At 45.5% G+C, this 19,189-nt stretch overlaps 1 protein-coding gene across 1 annotated transcript in view; it reads right to left on the reverse strand.

Moving 5' to 3' along the window:
• Positions 1 to 4,599, reverse strand: part of LOC310770962 (uncharacterized protein) — a gene marked incomplete at its 5' end in the record, with an annotated part of 168,622 nt that extends 164,023 nt beyond the window's left edge. The window contains 2 exons of the mRNA XM_083663653.1: positions 2,235 to 2,372; positions 4,478 to 4,599. Coding sequence (XP_083519779.1) covers positions 2,235 to 2,372; positions 4,478 to 4,599 — 260 coding nt within the window. The remainder of the gene's footprint in view (positions 1 to 2,234; positions 2,373 to 4,477) is intronic.
• Between the last annotated feature and the right edge of the window lie 14,590 nt (positions 4,600 to 19,189).

The raw sequence follows: 19,189 nt of genomic DNA on the forward strand, positions 1-19,189 counted from the left end.
CACAGAATTAACACAGCGCAAATGCCTGTGTAGACTAGGCGGACGTAACTTCTTCCCGCTCTTTACGATTTGTGCCACTCAGCTTGTTGACAGAGTCTGGTGCGTGTGTGGACTGTGGACGTGAGTGTAAAAAAAACACAGAATGACGAAAGCACAGCGTCGTCCAAATGACGGACAATATTGCCATAAAGAGTGTGATTTGCAACACAACGATATAAATGATAGAGCATCATATGAAATGATGGACATTTTCTATCGTGAAAATGATATATTTCGTCATATCGCCCAGCCCTATTTACCAGTTTTATTTATATTTATTTTTTAACCAAAGGGCACGACCCAGATCTCTGTCTTTCCTCAGTGTGATTACTCACCAGCAGAGAGCAGAGAGAGTTTGAGTTTTAACAAGCCTTTAATGAAACCTCTACCTACGACATGTACAGGGCCGGCATTGGAGGGGGCCAGACCGGGCCGGGCCCCCCCATTCCCCAAACACGCCCCCCATTAAAATTTTGGTTGTTGTGGTTGCTAAAAACTTTTTTCCGTTTTTCTGTTTTAAAGTTTAAAACGGAAAACAAAAACAAAAAAATGATTCCCCCCATTTCGTTTTTTGAATTTAAAACCATTGAAAATGGGTTATACTTGAGTACCCTGACCTGGTCTATTTATGTTTAAACATTTATAATACTGAATGAATGTTTAATCCTAATGTTATTTTAAATTATCTGTCTTAACCTGTTGGCACAGGAAAATAAAATTTGAAAACATACAGACATTGTAATATAGGTGAGCACATCAATTTATTTAGGTAGAAATTAAATTTTTGATGGCACAAGGGTTTTCTGGTCCAATTTTGTTTGGCTTACTTTGACAAGGTTAAAAGCGACAAGTAACTTGCCCAGCTGTCCTCTCATAGAACACTTGCGTGGTATACGATGCGCAACACCTCGTATAAGCACATAACATAAACACCACAGCAGCACCACATTTTGGTGTTGGAATGTTGATAATATATGAATGTTTTTTTCTTCTTCCTGTGTCTGAGCTTGTTTTTGTTCTCATGAATGAAAAATTGAAAAATTAAATATGGGGGGGGGGGGGGGGGAACCCCATTCTTTGGGGTTGGGTAGCTTGCCCCCCCCCAAGACATGTACATCATGGCAGAGGACAAACACGTTTCACAAAACACAAAATCAGAACCCCCCAAAAAACTCAACAAAACAACACCAATCAAAACAACACACATCAGTCATGGACAATCATACACACTGTCAAGCCTCCTCACCCCAACTCTGTGTTAAAAAGCAGCTCTCCTTCCTTTACTTTATTGCATTTAGCAGACGCCTTTGTCCAAAGCGACTTACAACATCGCATCTCATCAGGACACACAAAAAATAGAAAGTAATTAATATAAAAACCATAAAAAACAGAAACATGCAATACAATCAATACTCAGCAGGTTGAAGATGGGCCTGAGCCTCACACAGTCTCTGAAGCAGTGACATATTGTCTCTCTCACCCCACAGAAAGGACAGCCACTGTTCACATCAGAGTTCACCACAGAGACAAAAGCATTGACTGGCAGTGCCCCATGTGGTACCCTCCACTGTAAGTCCCCGGCCTATTTTGGCAAGGGCCCCTTATACAGTGTGGTCCATGCAGGCTTGACCTCCGACCCCACCCCGAGGCTGGTCCTCCACAGGGTTTCGGCCTGCTGCTCAGCCTGTCTCTGTTGACTATTTTCACACAGAGTCTGTAGAGTCTCTTTCCTCTGACAGAATCCAGAGAGGCCCCATCCACTCCCCCTGCAGCGGAGGACCCCAACAGCTGCCTCAGGAAAGAACGACCCACTTCACCCCCTCTGTCCTCCTGTGATAATACAAACCCTGTGTCCTCTGTCCTCCTGTGATAATACAAACCCTGTGTCCTCTGTCCTCCTGTGATAATACAAACCCCGTGTCCCCTCTGTCCTGTGATAATACAAACCCTGTGTCCCCTCTGTCCTCCTGCGATAATACAACCCTGCGTCCCCTCTGTCCTCCTGTGATAATCCAAACCCCGCATCCCCTCTGTCCTCCTGTGATAATACAAACCCTGTGTCCCCTCTGTCCTCCTCCTGTGATAATACAAACCCCGTGTCCCCTCTGTCCTCCTGTGATAATACAAACCCCGCGTCCCCTCTGTCTCCCTCCTGCAACAGCTTCCAGTCCTCTGCAGTCAGGGCACTCCTGTACCGACCAAGCATCAGTCCAGCCACTCGCATCGATCTCACGCCCAGCCGCTCAGCCACCGCCCCGGCCTCAATGATGTCTTTCCCTGCAAGACCCACCAGGTGGCCCAGGGTAACCACCTTGGCTGCCTTTAGGGTAGGGCTGCACGATTATGGCAAAAATCATAATCACGATTATTTTGATTGATATTGAGATCACGATTATTTAACACGATTACTCATTGACATTGAGAACATCATGAATTTATTGAACATTTACACTGGCTTTTTATTTAACACGTTCACTGCCGTTGACGAGATATCTCATCTTAAAAAAAAAACGGTTGACTGCCGTTGACGAGATATCTCGTCTTAAATTTTATTTTTATTTTTTTGACGGTGGGACGTCGATCAACCCCTTTTACATCTCATATTAAAATATGGGAGGTGTTGAATGTGTATAATCTATTTTACCGACCCACTAAGTGGCGACAGTGCTCTCCAGACGAGAGAAAGCCAAGCAAAAACAGCCGCGTGAGGAAGCCATTCTCATGAAAATGGATTGGCGAAAACGCTTTCGCTTTCGCGCAGGGAGCTGGCAGTGGGGGATTGCAAATTTGCATAATAGATTACGGGTGGAACACACTTTGAAACACGCAGCATAAATAAGACCAGAATCGCAAAAGCTTCATCAAAGCTCTCAACCGAAACCCCAAGAAACGAGCGAGCCCATCCAGACTCGCCCAAAGAGCGGCCGCCAGCAGACAGGCAGCAGCAGCAGCAGCAACTCGCTTGTGACACGCCCGCTGCAGAGCCAGGGAGGCAGGAGAAGAACACACACGGAGGTTTGAAGGAGAGGGGGGTTTCCTGCTGTTATGGAGGAAATTACTGTTCAAAACTATTGTTTAGATGTCTGACGTCTTACTGATGCCAAAAATGAATGGTTAAAGTGACTGTTCTATCGAATTTCACAAAAAGGCATTTTTCTCAGCTTAAATTTTCAGACGCTGAAACCATGCTGTATTCAAGTGCTAATGCCTACATAACTACTAACTCTACAAACTAACTCTTTTAGACAGAGAAAGCACACATTCTATTAGTTCTTTTGAGATATTTTGTGTTCACAAAATCTTAGCAGAAAATAATCCTCGGCTGTTGAAAGATGAGCCAGAATCCTCAAAAAAAAAACTTGGCAGAAGCTACCTACAGTAAAAAAAAAAAAACGGCTGGCAGTGAATGTGTTAACATTGGATGTCTTTGGATTTTAGATATAATTGAAAATAAATAAGTGAAAATAAATAATAAAAGTGCAAAGATTTAGAAATAAAATAAAAACTAAAATAAATATACAGTATATGTAGGCCTACTATGTTGCAGTGAACTGCCACAACCAACTGCAACTATGAATCTACATTCAATATGTTGGTAAACATCTGAACTAGTAGTCCTTAAACCTCAAAACTAACCAAATGAGAACGCTAGTAACGTTCGTTTACATTACATTAAATTACTCATTTAGCAGATGCTTTTATCCAAAGCGACTTATGTCGTTTAGGTTCATAATAGGCTATTGTTAATGTTTATCTGTGAGCTCGTTAGCTGTTGAATATGCGGTCGCATTGTAAAGAGTGTCCTGAATCGATGACTGTATGCGGTGGCAGTATTAACTGGATGGGGCTTTGTATTTTTGTTTTTTTTTGCGTTTATTGCTTGGTCATAGACCACTTTGTGAGTGGATTTCAAGTGATTAAAGAAAGAGGGAGAGGTCGTGTTGCGGGGTGCAGCCGCGACCGCGCATATCTTGCACTGTTTGTTCCAAGTCTGTGGCTGTGATTGACAAGTGGGTCAAAACTCGCATCGCAATTCCGTGCTGTATATTCGCATCGCTCTTGATGTGTGGACCTTTAAACTCGGCGAAACCATAGTGTTTCCACCCCACATACGTTGTTTTACCTCTCTTCTCGACCAGCGGCTCTCTTTCTGTGACTTCTCTCATCTTATTCTTGTGCTACCACGGAAATAAGCGGGGAGGAGAAACGTGCAGTGGCAGTCATTCCCAACTCGAGCGGTGTGTGTGTGTGTTTTGGGCTTTGGGGGAGGGGCCGAGCACACCGCTGCAAAGGAAGGGGTGCGCTTGATTTACAACACAAGACAGAACGAGAGTGACAAGAGCCGCAAAATCGTTGTATGTCGATTATCTTGTTTTCATAATCGTGGACAGCCCAAATCGTAATCATGATTAAAATTCGATTAATCGCCCAGCCCTACTTTAGGGTCCCACAAAGTCCTGGTGTGGCTGCTGTGGTGATGTCCAGCCTCGCCCCAAAAACCAGAGGCTCCTCCAGCAGCCACTCCACCGAGCTGAGAGGTGTCGCTCTCAGCACCTTCATCAGTCGTCATACACTTAGCAGACCTCTATAAAAGGGCGCAACATCATTGAGTGACAGTGTGTTGGGATTCACAAAGACAAGTGACAAGCCCAGACCTCCCTCCTGTTTTAAGAGTGTCTCTGCAACCTGCCTCCATACCGCCCAGTCTTTCACATCAAGTCATTTCTGGATCCACTGGAGTCTAAAAGCTGCTGTTCTACTGGACAGGTGTATTAGCTCTTGACCAACCTCCTCCCTTGGTAAATACAGAAGACTTTGTGGGATCCAGTGATAACCTCCCCAGAAAACATCAAGCAGGTGTCATGGCAACTGGGCAGGTCTGCCCTCCTTGTGCCTTTAATGCTCTATCAGTGCAGGTATATTAGGTTGGAGCTGTGAGCTGCTCCAGGAGGTGTGGGTGTAGCCAATCAGGAGGATTGCCGTCAGCTAGGTCCTCATCAGCTGGAGGCCTTTAAATATGTGGTAGGACCTCCATTCAGTGTCTGCTTGTAGTACCGTATGGTCAGTACGAACGCCTGCCAAGAAATTCTGAACCTTTTTGCAAGGACAACTATTACTTTATGCTTAATCTCTCAGAGCCGAGCCACAGCTCCACCTGGACTGTCACAGCTGAGCCACTGCAGCATCTGGACTGCCACAGCTAAGCCACTGCTCCACCTGGACTGCCACAGCTGAGCCACAGCACCACCTGGACTGTCACAGCTAAGCCACAGCACCACCTGGACTGCCACAGCTAAGCCACAGCACCATCTGGACTGCCACAGCTGAGCCACAGCTCCACCTGGACTGCCATCGGAGCCTCTGCTCATTTTGGACCTAAAGACTGCACATTCTCAGTGTACCTGAATTAAGGCTCTATCTAAGTTTTCAGAGAGAGAGAGAGAGAGAGAGAGAGAGAGAGAGAGAGAGATTTCAACCTATATTTGCATTTGCAAGTATTTGTTGGTCTGGTAAACTTTTCAAATTCACCATAGAAAAAAGAAAGTGATGGAGACATTTGGAACAGACCCATAACATCTAATTATGTTCAAACAAAATAAAAGCATGGATGAGGCTTCAGGTACCAGGGGAGAACAACGGATGTGCAGGACCCCATCATGCCTGTGTTCACCTTAGACCCGACACACACACACACACACACACACACACACACACACACACACACACACACACACACGAACGAAATGAACCCTATCTGACCTCAGAGTCTCCAATCTGCAGTGTGGACTCTCGAGAAGATCAGACAGATGCTTCACTGCTGACTTCTTCAGCTCGTTGCGATTCAGGTTCAGCTCTCTCAGATGGGAGGAGGGGTTGGACTTCAGAGCTGAGGTCAGAGAAGCACAGCTGCTCTCTGACAACCTGCAGCGCACCAATCTGAATAAAGAATAAAAGATGTAGATATAAAATAAAACATTCCTGTATAGAAAAGCTGATTGAAACCATGTTTCATAATCCACTCAGAGTTGTGGAGGTATAAATATACATGTTTCTAAAATGGTGAAGTCAACTGAAAGCAGCTGAAGCCAACAGGCTGCCAGGTTCAAAAAGACATAACAAGGACAAAGCAGCACTCATTCATATGAATGACAACATGCTGCTGCTTCAATAAACAAGCAGAGACTGAAGAGTGAGTTAGAGAGTGGAGGCTTTTCTTCACTATAAAATACATCAGCAGAAACAAATAAAAAAAGACGAGAATGTAAATTTGTGGCTGGTGGAACAAACTTCCACTTGAAAGAGTGGCATCACTCAGCTCAACACACAGAGCTAAACTTGGACATTGTAGCCTACTTGCAAAAATATGTTTGTGTCCCTGTAGTCAGAATTTCAGGGCCGTCAATTCCCCGTGCCAAACACATTTCTATTTACCAGTTTTATTTATTTTTACTTTTTTAACCAAAGGGCACGACCCAGATCTCTGTCTTTCCTCAGTGTGATTACTCACCAGCAGAGGGCAGGAGAGTTTGAGTTTTAACAAGCCTTTAATGACACCTCTACCTAAGACATGTACATCATGGCAGAGGACAAACAAGTTTCACAAAACACAAAATCATAACCAATGGAACCCCCGCAAAAAACTCAACAAAACAACACCAATCAAAACAAAACACATCAGTCATGGACAATCATACACACTGTCAAGCCCTCCTCATCCCAGCTGTGTGTTAAAAAGCAGCTCTCCTCCCTCCAGCCTGCACACAGCTTCCCCCAGACATCAGCTGATCTGAAATAGGGATGGGCGGGAGTACTCGGGTACTCGAGTACTCGTTCATAACGTCAGTACTCGAGTAATGTTTCCGCTGCTTGGGTACTCGCCCCACCCCTCACCCCTTTAAAAATGGTACGCACACATTGTCATGTGGATCAGGCAGCATGGCTGTGTTTCAGACAGGCATAACTGCACGGGCGTCAAGTCAGCCAGAATGCAAAAGTATGTCATCTGCTTTAGGGCTTTCAAAATAAAACCCTTATTCTAACATTGGCATTCATATTAATTTTGAGTAATGCCTTACAGCCACAGTTTCACTCGTAATCTTAACATCACGAGTATTTTGATACAAGGTTTGTTGCTTTGTTTGTTGAAATACCTTTTTCTCATCCAACGTGCATCAATAAGCTATTTACTTTTGTTTAAGTACTATTATTTTGAAAGTTTTAACAGGAAGTTTCCCAGCTCATCATGAAAATTGACTGGTGGAGATGCGCTCCCGTTAACGACACGAGACGGACGCACGCTTCTCCACAACGCACCCCCGATAAAACTCATTGAAAATGTGGCGCTAGTTTACTGACTACACTGTCGTCGTCCCATAACGTTAGCCACAAGAAATGTGGAGAACGAATCACTTTATTGCTTCATGTCGATCACTATTTAGCTGCAGCTAACGTTATGGTCACTGGTCAGTTTTCACTTTTTGGCAGAACACCGGACCTTGTAATCCGTGGATTTACGTTACTGTACTGATCATGAAGCAGAATGGATTGTACCGGGCATGTAGGCCTATTGGAAATGAGCCTTCTTCGCTTGTTTCACAAGTCTGCTCGGACGACGCAGCGCTAACCAATGCTGCCATCCAACCACCGGAGATCTGAGGTAGGGACAACAGCTGCAGCTAACGTCACCTAATTGTCCCTTTCCTCACAAAAAGTGCTACAGGTTGTGTTTTTTCCATGCAAAAATGCAAACGCTATGTGTGAACAGCCCCATGCACAGCAGATTACCCCTGCTCCGTCATTACCATAGTAATAGATATTCGAAATGAACTGCTTAACATAGCCAAACTTGGGTTAAGCGTGTGTTTCCACACGGACCCCCAAAGACCCCCTACCCCCCCCCCCCCCACACACACACACAGCGAGTACCCGATTACTCGTTCTCCTTTTGGAGATGCAGGGATGGAATTCTATTCAAATGCGAAATGTACTGGCCGGGGGGGGAGGTGTAATTATGTGTGAAGTGGGAAGGACGCAATGGTCTCTCCCCAGATCGGCAGAGGGGTTGGAGCAGCGACCGGGGCAAGTAACAGGGGAGAAGATGGGGGGGGGGGGGACATAATGTAAAGAGAACATACCCCAGCAAACATTTTCACGTATAACGACCGTCTGCTGCACGTCAAACCACTACATCTAGTCAGGGTCTAATTATATATCCTAAATGGAAATCTTAGCGACGTAATTCCTCTACTTCCCCACAACGAAAGAAAAAAGATAGCGTCTTATCCATTAGGCCACGGAATTAGTTACAAATACTACGGATTTGGTCATATATAGAGATACTTAACATTGAGCACTTGGCATTCTGACATGACATGTTGCATTGATAGGCTAGCTGCCTCGCTAATTCTGTTTCATGATTTCAACCAGCGATGAGACAGGTATATTTATATAATTTACGATAATGTAACCAACGTGACTTTAGCAGACAGCATAGCACATTCAAAACCCACAACACTGCGTTTAGTTACGGCAAGAGAAATGGGACAATACCACAGGATTCAGGAAGTTTGTGATAAATACAAGCCCATAGCAAGAGACACTGCACTTATATGACATAAACGTGTTTCCATATTAAAAAAAGAAAAGGGCGTTCAATAAAAGTCGTCATTGCAGGTGGAGTACACTGTGACTATCTGATCACATAACAGGTAAATTGTCAATCAAATGTCATTTTATTCAACAAATACACAAAAGACACCTACATGTGGTGTTTTCAAAGCAATATGAGATCAATATTTTTTGTTTTGAAGTGACAGTCTAAACGTTACTTTGGAGGAACGTGGAGAGAACGTCAGACTTAGATGGTAGATGCCAAACCACAATTCTATCGTCTGGTGACGATGGTCAAGACGATGTTTGCTGGGACGGTAATGTTAATTTCCATATGCACATAACTGCACATGTACAGTGTCTGTCTCTCTGTCTGTCCGTTCGCCCGCCCTTCCGTCCGTTCATCTGTCTGTCTGCCTATCTACTGTATCTATCTCTTTGATCTCTCTCTGTGTCTAATACAGGGCATTTTTGTCATGTTCGTAATTCATACCCATAATATCACATATCATTATTAGTCATGTCTCAACAACAATATCAAACAATATCTATCTATCTATCTATCTATCTATCTATAGATATCAATCTTATTCACTTCAGAATGTCCCCTTGCAACCTCTGCTGAGAGAAAAAGAGCATTGCATGCTTGGAGAATGTCCCCTTGCGACCTCTGCTGAGAGAAAAAGAGCATTGCATCCTTGGAAAAATATTTTTTTTGCAATTACATAGGAATATATCTTATCCCGGTCTGATTTTGAAAATGTATGAACGCAGGGTGGTACAACAGACATATTTAGGAAAGTCAAGAAAGTAGGGATTTGGAACTCGATCGAGTGCAAAGATATATTTTATTTTAACTCACAGGGGTCACGTGACCCCTTTGACGGCCTTTCTAGTGTTAAATTGGTTAAAATGCCCATCCCTACTCTGAAACACTCCCATGTCCTGCATCCTTTTGTAGTTCTCAAAGTCTATGGTTACTCTCACCCTAACCAGAGCCTTCAACAAGACTACAAGGCCTACTTAGACGTCTGCATCTATTTCCTCTTCCTGCTAAGACACACAGCCATCTTTGCTGCCCCAACAATACATTTACAATATGCCCCATCCTCTGTTTGCTCTCTCTACACTGGAAACTGAAGATAAAGACAGAAAGAGTAAAAACAGCAGCAAGAAAAGTAAAGAAAGAAGTCAGCAGGTTGAAGAGAGGCCTGAGCCTCACACAGTCTCTGAAGCAGTGACATATTGTCTCTCTCACCCCACAGAAAGGACAGCCACTGTTCACATCAGAGTTTACCACAGAGACAAAAGCATTGACTGGCAGTGCCCCATGTAGTACCCTCCACTGTAAGTCCTCCTGTGATAATCCAAACCCTGTGTCCCCTCTGTCCTCCTGTGATAATACAAACCCTGTGTCCCCTCTGTCCCCCTCCTGTGATAATCCAAACCCTGTGTCCCTCTGTCCTCCTGTGATAATACAAACCCTGTGTCCCCTCTGTCCTCCTCCTGTGATAATACACTGTGTCCCCTCTGTCCTCCTGTGATAATACAAACCCTGTGTCCCCTCTGTCCCCCTCCTGTGATAATACAAACCCTGTGTCCCCTCTGTCCTACTGTGATAATACAAACCCTGTGTCCCCTCTGTCCTCCTGTGATAATACAAACCCTGTGTCCCCTCTGTCCTCCTGTGATAATACAAACCCTACGTGCCCTCTGTCCTCCTCCTGTCATAACACAAACCCTGTGTCCCCTTTGTCCTCCTCCTGTGACAATACAAACCCTGTGTCCCCTCTGTCCCCCTCCTGTGATAATACAAACCCTGTGTCCCCTCTGTCCTACTGTGATAATACAAACCCTGTGTCCCCTCTGTCCTCCTGTGATAATACAAACCCTTTGTCCCCTCTGTCCTCCTGTGATAATACAAACCCTGTGTCCCCTCTGTCCTCCTGTGATAATACAAACCCTACGTGCCCTCTGTCCTCCTCCTGTCATAACACAAACCCTGTGTCCCCTCTGTCCTCCTCCTGTGATAATACAAACCCGCGTCCCCTCTGTCCTCCTCCTGTGATAATACAAACCCTGTGTCCCCTCTGTCCTCCTGTGATAATACAAACCCTGTGTCCCCTCTGTCCTCCTACTGTGATAATACAAACCCCGTGTCCCCTCTGTCCTCCTCCTGTCATAATACAAACCCTGTGTCCCCTCTGTCCTCCTGTGATAATACAACCATGTGTCCCCTCTGTCCTCCTGTGATAATCCAAACCCCGCGTCCCCTCTGTCCTCCTGTGATAATACAAACCCCGTGTCCCCTCTGTCCTCCTCCTGTGATAATACAAACCCCGTGTCCCCTCTGTCCTCCTGTGATAATACAAACCCCGCGTCCCCTCTGTCCTCCTCCTGCAACAGCTTCCAGTCCTCTGCAGTCAGGGCGCTCCTGTACCGACCAAGCATCAGTCCAGCAACTCACATCGATCTCACGCCCAGCCGCTCAGCCACCGCCCCGGCCTCAATGATGTCTTTCCCTGCAAGACCCACCAGGTGGCCCAGGGTAACCACCATGGCTGCTTTTAGGGTCCCACAAAGTGCTGGTGTGGCTGCTGTGGTGATGTCCAGCTTCACCCCAAAAACCAGAGGCTCCTCCAGCAGCCACTCCACCGAGCTGAGAGGTGTCGCTCTCAGCACCTTCATCAGTCATCATACTCTTAGCAGACCTCTATAAAAGGGTGCAACATCATTGAGTGACAGTGTGTTAGGATTCACAAAGAAAAGTGACAAGCCCAGACCTCCACCTGTTTTAAGAGTGTCTCTGCAACCTGCCTCCATACCGCCCAGCCTTTCACATCAAGTCATTTCTGGATCCACTGGAGTCTAAAAGCTGCTGTTCTACTGGACAGGTGTATTAGCTCTTGACCAACCTCCTCCCTTAGTAAATACAGAAGACTTTGTGGGATCCAGTGAGAACCTCCCCAGAAAACATCAAGCAGGTGTCATGGCATCTGGGCAGGTCTGCCATCCTTGTGCCTTTAATGCTCTATCAGTGCAGGTCTATTAGGCTGGAGCTGTGAGCTGCTCCAGGAGGTGTGGGTGTAGCCAATCAGGAGGATTGCCGTCAGCTAGGTCCTCATCAGCTAGAGGCCTTTAAATATGTGGCAGGACCTCAATTCAGTGTCTGCTTGTAGTACCGTATGGTCAGTACGAACGCCTGCCAAGAAATTCTGAACCTTTTTGCAAGGACAACTATTACTTTGTGCTTCATCTCTCAGAGCCGAGCCACAGCTCCACCTGGACTGTCACAGCTGAGCCACTGCAGCATCTGGACTGCCACAGCTAAGCCACAGCTCCACCTGGACTGCCACAGCTAAGCCACAGCACCATCTGGACTGCCATCGGAGCCTCTGCTCATTTTGGACCTAAAGACTGCACATTCTCAGTGTACCTGAATTAAGGCTCTATCTAAGTTTTCAGAGAGAGAGAGAGAGAGAGAGAGAGAGAGAGAAAGAGAGAGACAGAGAGAGAGAGAGAGAGAGAGAGAGAGAGAGCCTAGAAAGCGATTTCAACCTATATTTGCATTTGCATGTATTTGTTGGTCTGGTAAACTTTTCAAATTCACCATAGAAAAAAGAAAGTGATAGAGACAGGCAGTTTGGAACAGACCCATAACATCTAATTATGTTCAAACAAATGTGACCTGCTCTGACAAAATCAGTCACATTGACCCCAAAACACATTTTGAGTTGTATACACTGTTGTAAAGAGGAGAATCTCAGCTTTCTGGGGATATCAAAATTATCTTTGTAGTCCAACAATTGAGGGAGATACACCCCTTTATGTCGCAACTGTTTCCAAACTGTGTTTTTGAGAAAAACGCCCTCAAAGTTTGACATTAATTCTGAGACATAAACATCTTTTCTTGAAGTTGTCTGCATGTGCATGCCCACACACCAGGTGGGATTGGGCTGAAATTTTGTATGGCACTGTGTTATGATCCTGGGAAGGTAATGGCAATGTCATGGAAACCACCTGGAAAGTCCTTTAAACCACCTGGAAAGTCCTGGAAACTACCTGGAAAGCACTGGAAAGTCTTGGAAACCACCTCCCCAGGTTGGATTTGGCTGTAAATTTGTATGCCAGTGTGTCATGATCCGTGGAAGGTCATGAGCAGGTCATGCAAACCACCTTGAAAGTCCTGGAAACCACCTGGAAAGTCCTGGAAACTACTTGGAAAGTCCTGGAAAGTCCTGGAAACCACTTCCCCAAGTTAAATTTGGCTGTAAATTTGTATGGCAGTGTGTTATGATGCAGGTAAGGTCATGGGAAGGTCATGGAAACCACCTTGAAAGTCCTGGAAACCACCTGGAAAGTCATGGAATCTACTTGTAAAGTCTGGAAACCACCTTTGGTTGGAGTGGGCTGTACATTTGCATGGTGGTGTGTTATGATCTGGGGTAGGTCATGGTAAGGTCCTGGAAACCACTTAGAAAATCCTGGAAACTGGACTTTCTGAATTTAAGACCTCAAATTAAGTTTATCTATTTCATTCATTGATTTAATTTACAGCATTTCAAATGAGCCATCATATCAAATCTGGCAAATGTATTTTCTAATATTAGATTAGAAAATAAATTTGCCAGATTTGATGGGACTTTCCCTATAAACCACGACCACTGTGCATGTACTGTATGTGTAGAAATCTGTGTAAGCCCAAAAAAGCTCTACGCCCAAATTAACACTACATTAACACTGGTCTTCTATTCGAATATATAGATAGATAGATACTTTTGTTGGTTAAACAGGTACACATGACTTCAGATTCAGATTCAGGTATCTTTATATGCCATTGTGCAAGACACATAGGAATTTGTTTTGACATTGACAGTGTTCGCATTCGTTACTCTTTTTCACATATACCAACAAGACAACAACATAAAACATAGCACAGTGCAGGAGGTATAGCAATAAAGTGCAGAGTTAGGGATCATAGTGCAAAAAGTGCAGTGACACTGCCTAGGGGGCAGGGGTGGGAGGGAACCCAGAGGCATTTAGCAGCCTGGCGGCTGAGGGGAAAAAGCTTAGTCTATGGCGGACCTTTGTAGCCTTCGGCAGCCGCAACCGTCTCCCAGAGGGGAGCAGGGTGAGGAGGCCGTGGCCAGGGTGGGAGGGGTCGGCCATGATCTTTCTCCCTCTCCTCAAAGCCCTGGAGTCATACAGGGATTTGAGGGAGGGCAGAGGACGGCCAATCACCCTCTCCGCAGAGCGTATCACCCGCTGCAACTTGACGAGATCTTTTGCAGCTGCAGCAGGGAACCAGGTGATGATGGAGTGTGTGAGGATGGACTCAATGATGGCTGTGTAGAATCGAGCCATCATAGTTCTTGATAGTCTGAACTTCCTCAGCTGCCTGAGGAAATACATCCTCTTCTGGGCCTTCTTTAGGAGGGCCATGATGTTGAGATCCCACTTCAGGTCCCGAGAGAGGATCATGCCCAGGAACCGACATGACTCTACTGGGGTCACCTGAGTGCCTCCCAGTATGATGGGAGGGGGCGGGGCTGCGTTCCTCCTGAAGTCCACCACCATCTCCACTGTCTTTAGAGCATTCAGCTCTAAGTTGTTGTTGCTGCACCAACTCTGTAGCCGCTCGATCTCCCTCCTGTAGGCCGACTCGTCCCCATTGGAGATGAGGCCTACCAGGGTGGTATCATCCGCAAATTTCAGGAGTTTGACGGATGGGTGGAGGGAAACACAGCTGTCTCTCAGCTGTCATCTCAGTACATCTCAGTGGATATCATGACAAAGTAGCCTATATAAAGGCATCTAATAGACCAGCTAGAACAGTCTGGTGAATTCAGAAAATGGCATCACTTTACTGTAATGCAGCCTTTAACCCCAGGGAAATATTCATGTATAAGAATATTTGAGTAGGCTACATAGAAAAGCGGTATATAAGTCCTATCAATTATTATTATTATTATTATTATTATTATTATTATTATTATTATTATTATTATTATTATCAATACCAACTGTTCTGTAACACCCAACTGACAGAAGATCCTCTGACGCCCCACCCACATTATTTTTTGTAATTAGGGCTACATTAATGCAGGCTAATAATTGTAGTAATGTAGTAATAATTGTAATTGTTGTAATAATTATTACAAATAACAGCAACAAAGAATCTATAGCGGACCCGTTTCTGCTCTGGAGTAGAGACAGAGAGACAGACAGCTGAAACTAACCTAGGCTATGAGGCAAATAATCTGAAATTAGCTCAGTCTAATGCCAGTTCAATTCAGGCAGTGAATTGAATTTAAAAGTCAAGCAACATTATCATGCAGATTACTGACTAGTATTAGTCTATCAATCTGACAGACAGACAGGCAGACAGACAGACTTTCACTGGATGCAGAAATTACGCAGCTGCTCTCTCCCTCTCCCCCTTGCAAGGGGAGAGAGAGAGAGAGAGACGGCAGAGACGGGTTGCCATGTTCGTTATCATAACCCCCGAAGAGGCATATTTTTAAGAGGGTAAAACGTTACATAAACAGCCTAAACTAGTCTAAAATAACAAACCAATAACACAACTCCACAATACAACCCTGACAAACTTTAGAAACAGCGTTTTAAATCCTAGAGTAGTCTATAATATAGCCTACCATTTGCAAGTACTTACAAACCCGTTTAACTGGCAACGTGAGGAGGGCTGCACCGCTGCACGTGCAGGCAGAGTGAGAAGCAGAGAGCAGCAGGCTCTGTCAGCGCAGTATACTTTCACTTTTGACTTCAACTTCAAGAGCTTCAAAAGTATATTTAGCGGTCAAATTTCACAATAATCTTTACAGAGAATGAAAGCCAAGGCTTTATTTTACTATAATCTGATGAAACCCCAAAACAGGAGAAATAAATATTTTCTGATAAAATCGCATTTTCTAGACAAACAGCCAGCGCGACAAGCGACTGATTTGGTCAGAGCAGGTTACAAATAAAAGCATGATGAGGCTTCAGGTACCAGGGGAGAACAACGGATGTGCAGGACCCCATCATGCCTGTGTTCACCTTAGGCCCCCAAAACACTAAGTCCAGCACAACACACACACACACACACACACACACACACACACACACACACACACACACACACACACACACACAAGCACGCGCACACACACACACACACACACACACACACACAAGCACGCACACACACACACACACACACACACACACACAGAAGCAGGCACACACACACACACACACACGCACACACACACCCACCCACACACACACACGCACACACACACACACAAGCACACACACACACACACAGAAGCACGCACGCACACACACACACACACACACACACACACACACACGCGCACACACACACACACACACACACACACACACACACACACATGTGAAATGAACCCTATCTGACCTCAGAGTATCCAGGCTGCAGTGTGGACTCTCAAGAAGATCAGACAGGTGCTTCACTGCTGACTCCTCCAGCTCGTTGTGACTCAGGTCCAGCTCTCTCAGATGGGAGGAGGGGTTGGAATTCAGAGCTGAGGCCAGAGAAGCACAGCTGCTCTCTGATAAGTCGCAGTACACCAATCTGAATAAAGAAAAAAACATGTAGATATAAAATAAAACATTCCTGTATAGAAAACCTGGTTGAAACCATGTTTCATAATCCACTCAGAGCTGTGGAGGTTTTAAATGTACATGTTTCTAAAATGGTGAAGTCAACTGAAAGCAGCTGGAGCCAACAGGCTGCCAGGTTCAAAAATACATAACAAGGACAAACCAGCACTCATTCATATGAATGACAACATGCTGCTGCTTCAATAAACAAGCAGAGACTGAAGAGTGAGTTAGTGAGTGGAGGCTTTTCTTCACTATAAAATAAATCAACAGAAACAAATAAAAAAAGATGAGAATGTAAATTTGTGGCTGGTGGAACAAACTTCCACTTGAAAGAGTGGCATCACTCAGCTCAACACACAGAGCTAAACTTGGACATTGTAGCCTACTTGTAAAAATATGTTTATGTCCCTGTAATCAGAGTTTCAGGGCTGTCAATTCCCCGTGCCAAACACGTTTCTATTTACCAGTTTTTTTGTTTTGTTTTTTTTAACCAAAGGGCACGACACAGATCTCTGTCTTTCCTCTGTGTGATTACTCACCAGCAGAGGGCAGGAGAGTTTGAGTTTTAACAAGCCTTTAATGAAACCTCTACCTAAGACATGTACATCATGGCAGAGGACAAACAAGTTTCACAAAACACAAAATCAGAACCAATGCAACCCCCCCAAAAAACTCAACAAAACAACACCAATCAAAACAAAACACATCAGTCATGGACAATCATACACATTGTCAAGCCATCCTCATCCCCGCTGTGTGTTAAAAAGCAGCTGTCCTCCCTCCAGCCTGCACACAGCTTCCCCCAGACACCAGCTGCTCTGAAACACTCCCATGTCCTGCATCCTTTTGTAGTTCTCAAAGTCTATCGTTACTCTCAGCCTAACCAGAGCCTTCAACAAGACTACAAGGCCTACTTAGACTTCTGCATCTATTTCCTCTTCCTGCTAAGACACACAGCCATCTTTGCTGCCCCAGCAAGACATTTACAATATGCCCCATCCTCTGTTTGCTCGTGCTACACTGGAAACTGAAAATAAAGACAGAAAAAGTCAAAACAGCAGCAAGAAAATTAAAGAAAGAAGTCAACATGTTGAAGAGAGGCCTGAGCCTCACACAGTCTCTGAAGCAGTGACATATTGTCTCTCTCGCCCCACAGAAAGGACAGCCACTGTTCACATCAGAGTTCACCACAGAGACAAAAGCATTGACTGGCAGTGCCCCATGTAGTACCCTCCACTGTAAGTCCCTGGACTATTTTGGCAAGGGCCCCTTATACAGTGTGGTCCATGCAGGCTTGACCTCCGACCCCACCCCGAGGCTGGTCCTCCACGGGGTGTCGGCCTGCTGCTCAGCCTGTCTCTGTTGACTATTTTCACACAAAGTCTGTAGAGTCTCTTTCCTCTGACAGAGTCCAAACAGGCCTCTCTCCACTCCCCTGTGGTGGAGGACCCCAACAGCAACACTCTGTCCTCCTGTGATAATACAAACCCTGTGTCCCCTCGGTCCTCCTGTGAAACCCTGTGTCCCCTCTATCCCCTCCTGTGATAATACAAACCCTGTGTCCCCTCTGTCCCCCTGTGAAGATCCAAACCTCGTGTCCCCTCTGTCCCCCTCCTGTGATAATCCAAACCCTGCGTCCCCCTCTGTCCCCCTCCTGTGATAATACAAACCCTGTGTCCCCTCTGTCCCCCTCCTGTGATAATACAAACCCTGCGTCCCCTCTGTCCCCCTCCTGTGATAATCCAAACGTGGTGTCACCTCTGTCCTCCTCCTGTGATAATACAAACCCTGTGTCACCTCTGTCCTCCTCCTGTGATAATACAAACCCTGTGTCCCCTCTGTCCTCCTGTGATAATCCAAACCCTGAGCCCCCTCCGTCTTCCTCCTGTGATAATACAAACCCTGTGTCCCCTCTGTCCCCCTCCTGTGATAATACAAACCCTGTGTCCCCTCTGTCCTCCTCCTGTGATAATGCAAACCCCATATCCCCTCTGTCCCCCTCCTCCATCAGCTTCCAGTCCTCTGCAGTCAGGGCACTCCTGTACCGACCAAGCATCAGTCCAGCCACTCACATCGATCTCACGCCCAGCCGCTCAGCCACCGCCCCGGCCTCAATGATGTCTTTCCCTGCAAGACCCACCAGGTGCCCCAGGGTAACCACCTTGGCTGCCTTTAGGGTCCCACAAAGTCCTGGTGTGGCTGCTGTGGTGATGTCCAGCCTCGCCCCAAAAACCAGAGGCTCCTCCAGCAGCCACTCCACCGAGCTGAGAGGTGTCGCTCTCAGCACCTTCATCAGTCATCATACTCTTAGCAGACAATAATAAACAAGCAGAGACTGAAGAGTGAGTTAGTGAGTGGAGGCTTTTCTTCACTATAAAATAAATCAGCAGAAACAAACAAAAAAAGATGAGAATGTAAACGTGTGGCTGGTGGAACAAACTTCCACTTGAAAGAAGTGGCACCACTCAGCTCAACACAGAGCTAAACTTGGACATTGTAGCCTACTTGCAAAAAGATGTTTGTGTTCCTGTAATCAGAATTTCAGGCTTGTCAATTCCCCCGTGCCAAACATGTTTCTATTTACCAGTTTTATTTTTTTATTTTTTTAACCAAAGGGCACGACCCAGATCTCTGTCTTTCCTCTGTGTGATTACTCACCAGCAGAGGGCAGGACAGTTTGAGTTCATACACATTGTCAAGCCCTCCTCATCCCAGCTGTGTGTTAAAAAGCAGCTCTCCTCCCTCCAGCCTGCACACAGCTTCCCCCAGACACCACCTGCTCTGAAACACTCCCATGTCCTGCATCCTTTTGTAGTTCTCAAAGTCTATGGTTACTCTCACCCTAACCAGAGCCTTCAACAAGACTACAAGGCCTACTTGGACGTCTGCATCT

This window comes from Poromitra crassiceps (genome assembly GCF_964638095.1).
Source record: "Poromitra crassiceps genome assembly, contig: HAP1_SCAFFOLD_280, whole genome shotgun sequence".
Lineage (NCBI taxonomy): Eukaryota > Metazoa > Chordata > Actinopteri > Beryciformes > Melamphaidae > Poromitra > Poromitra crassiceps.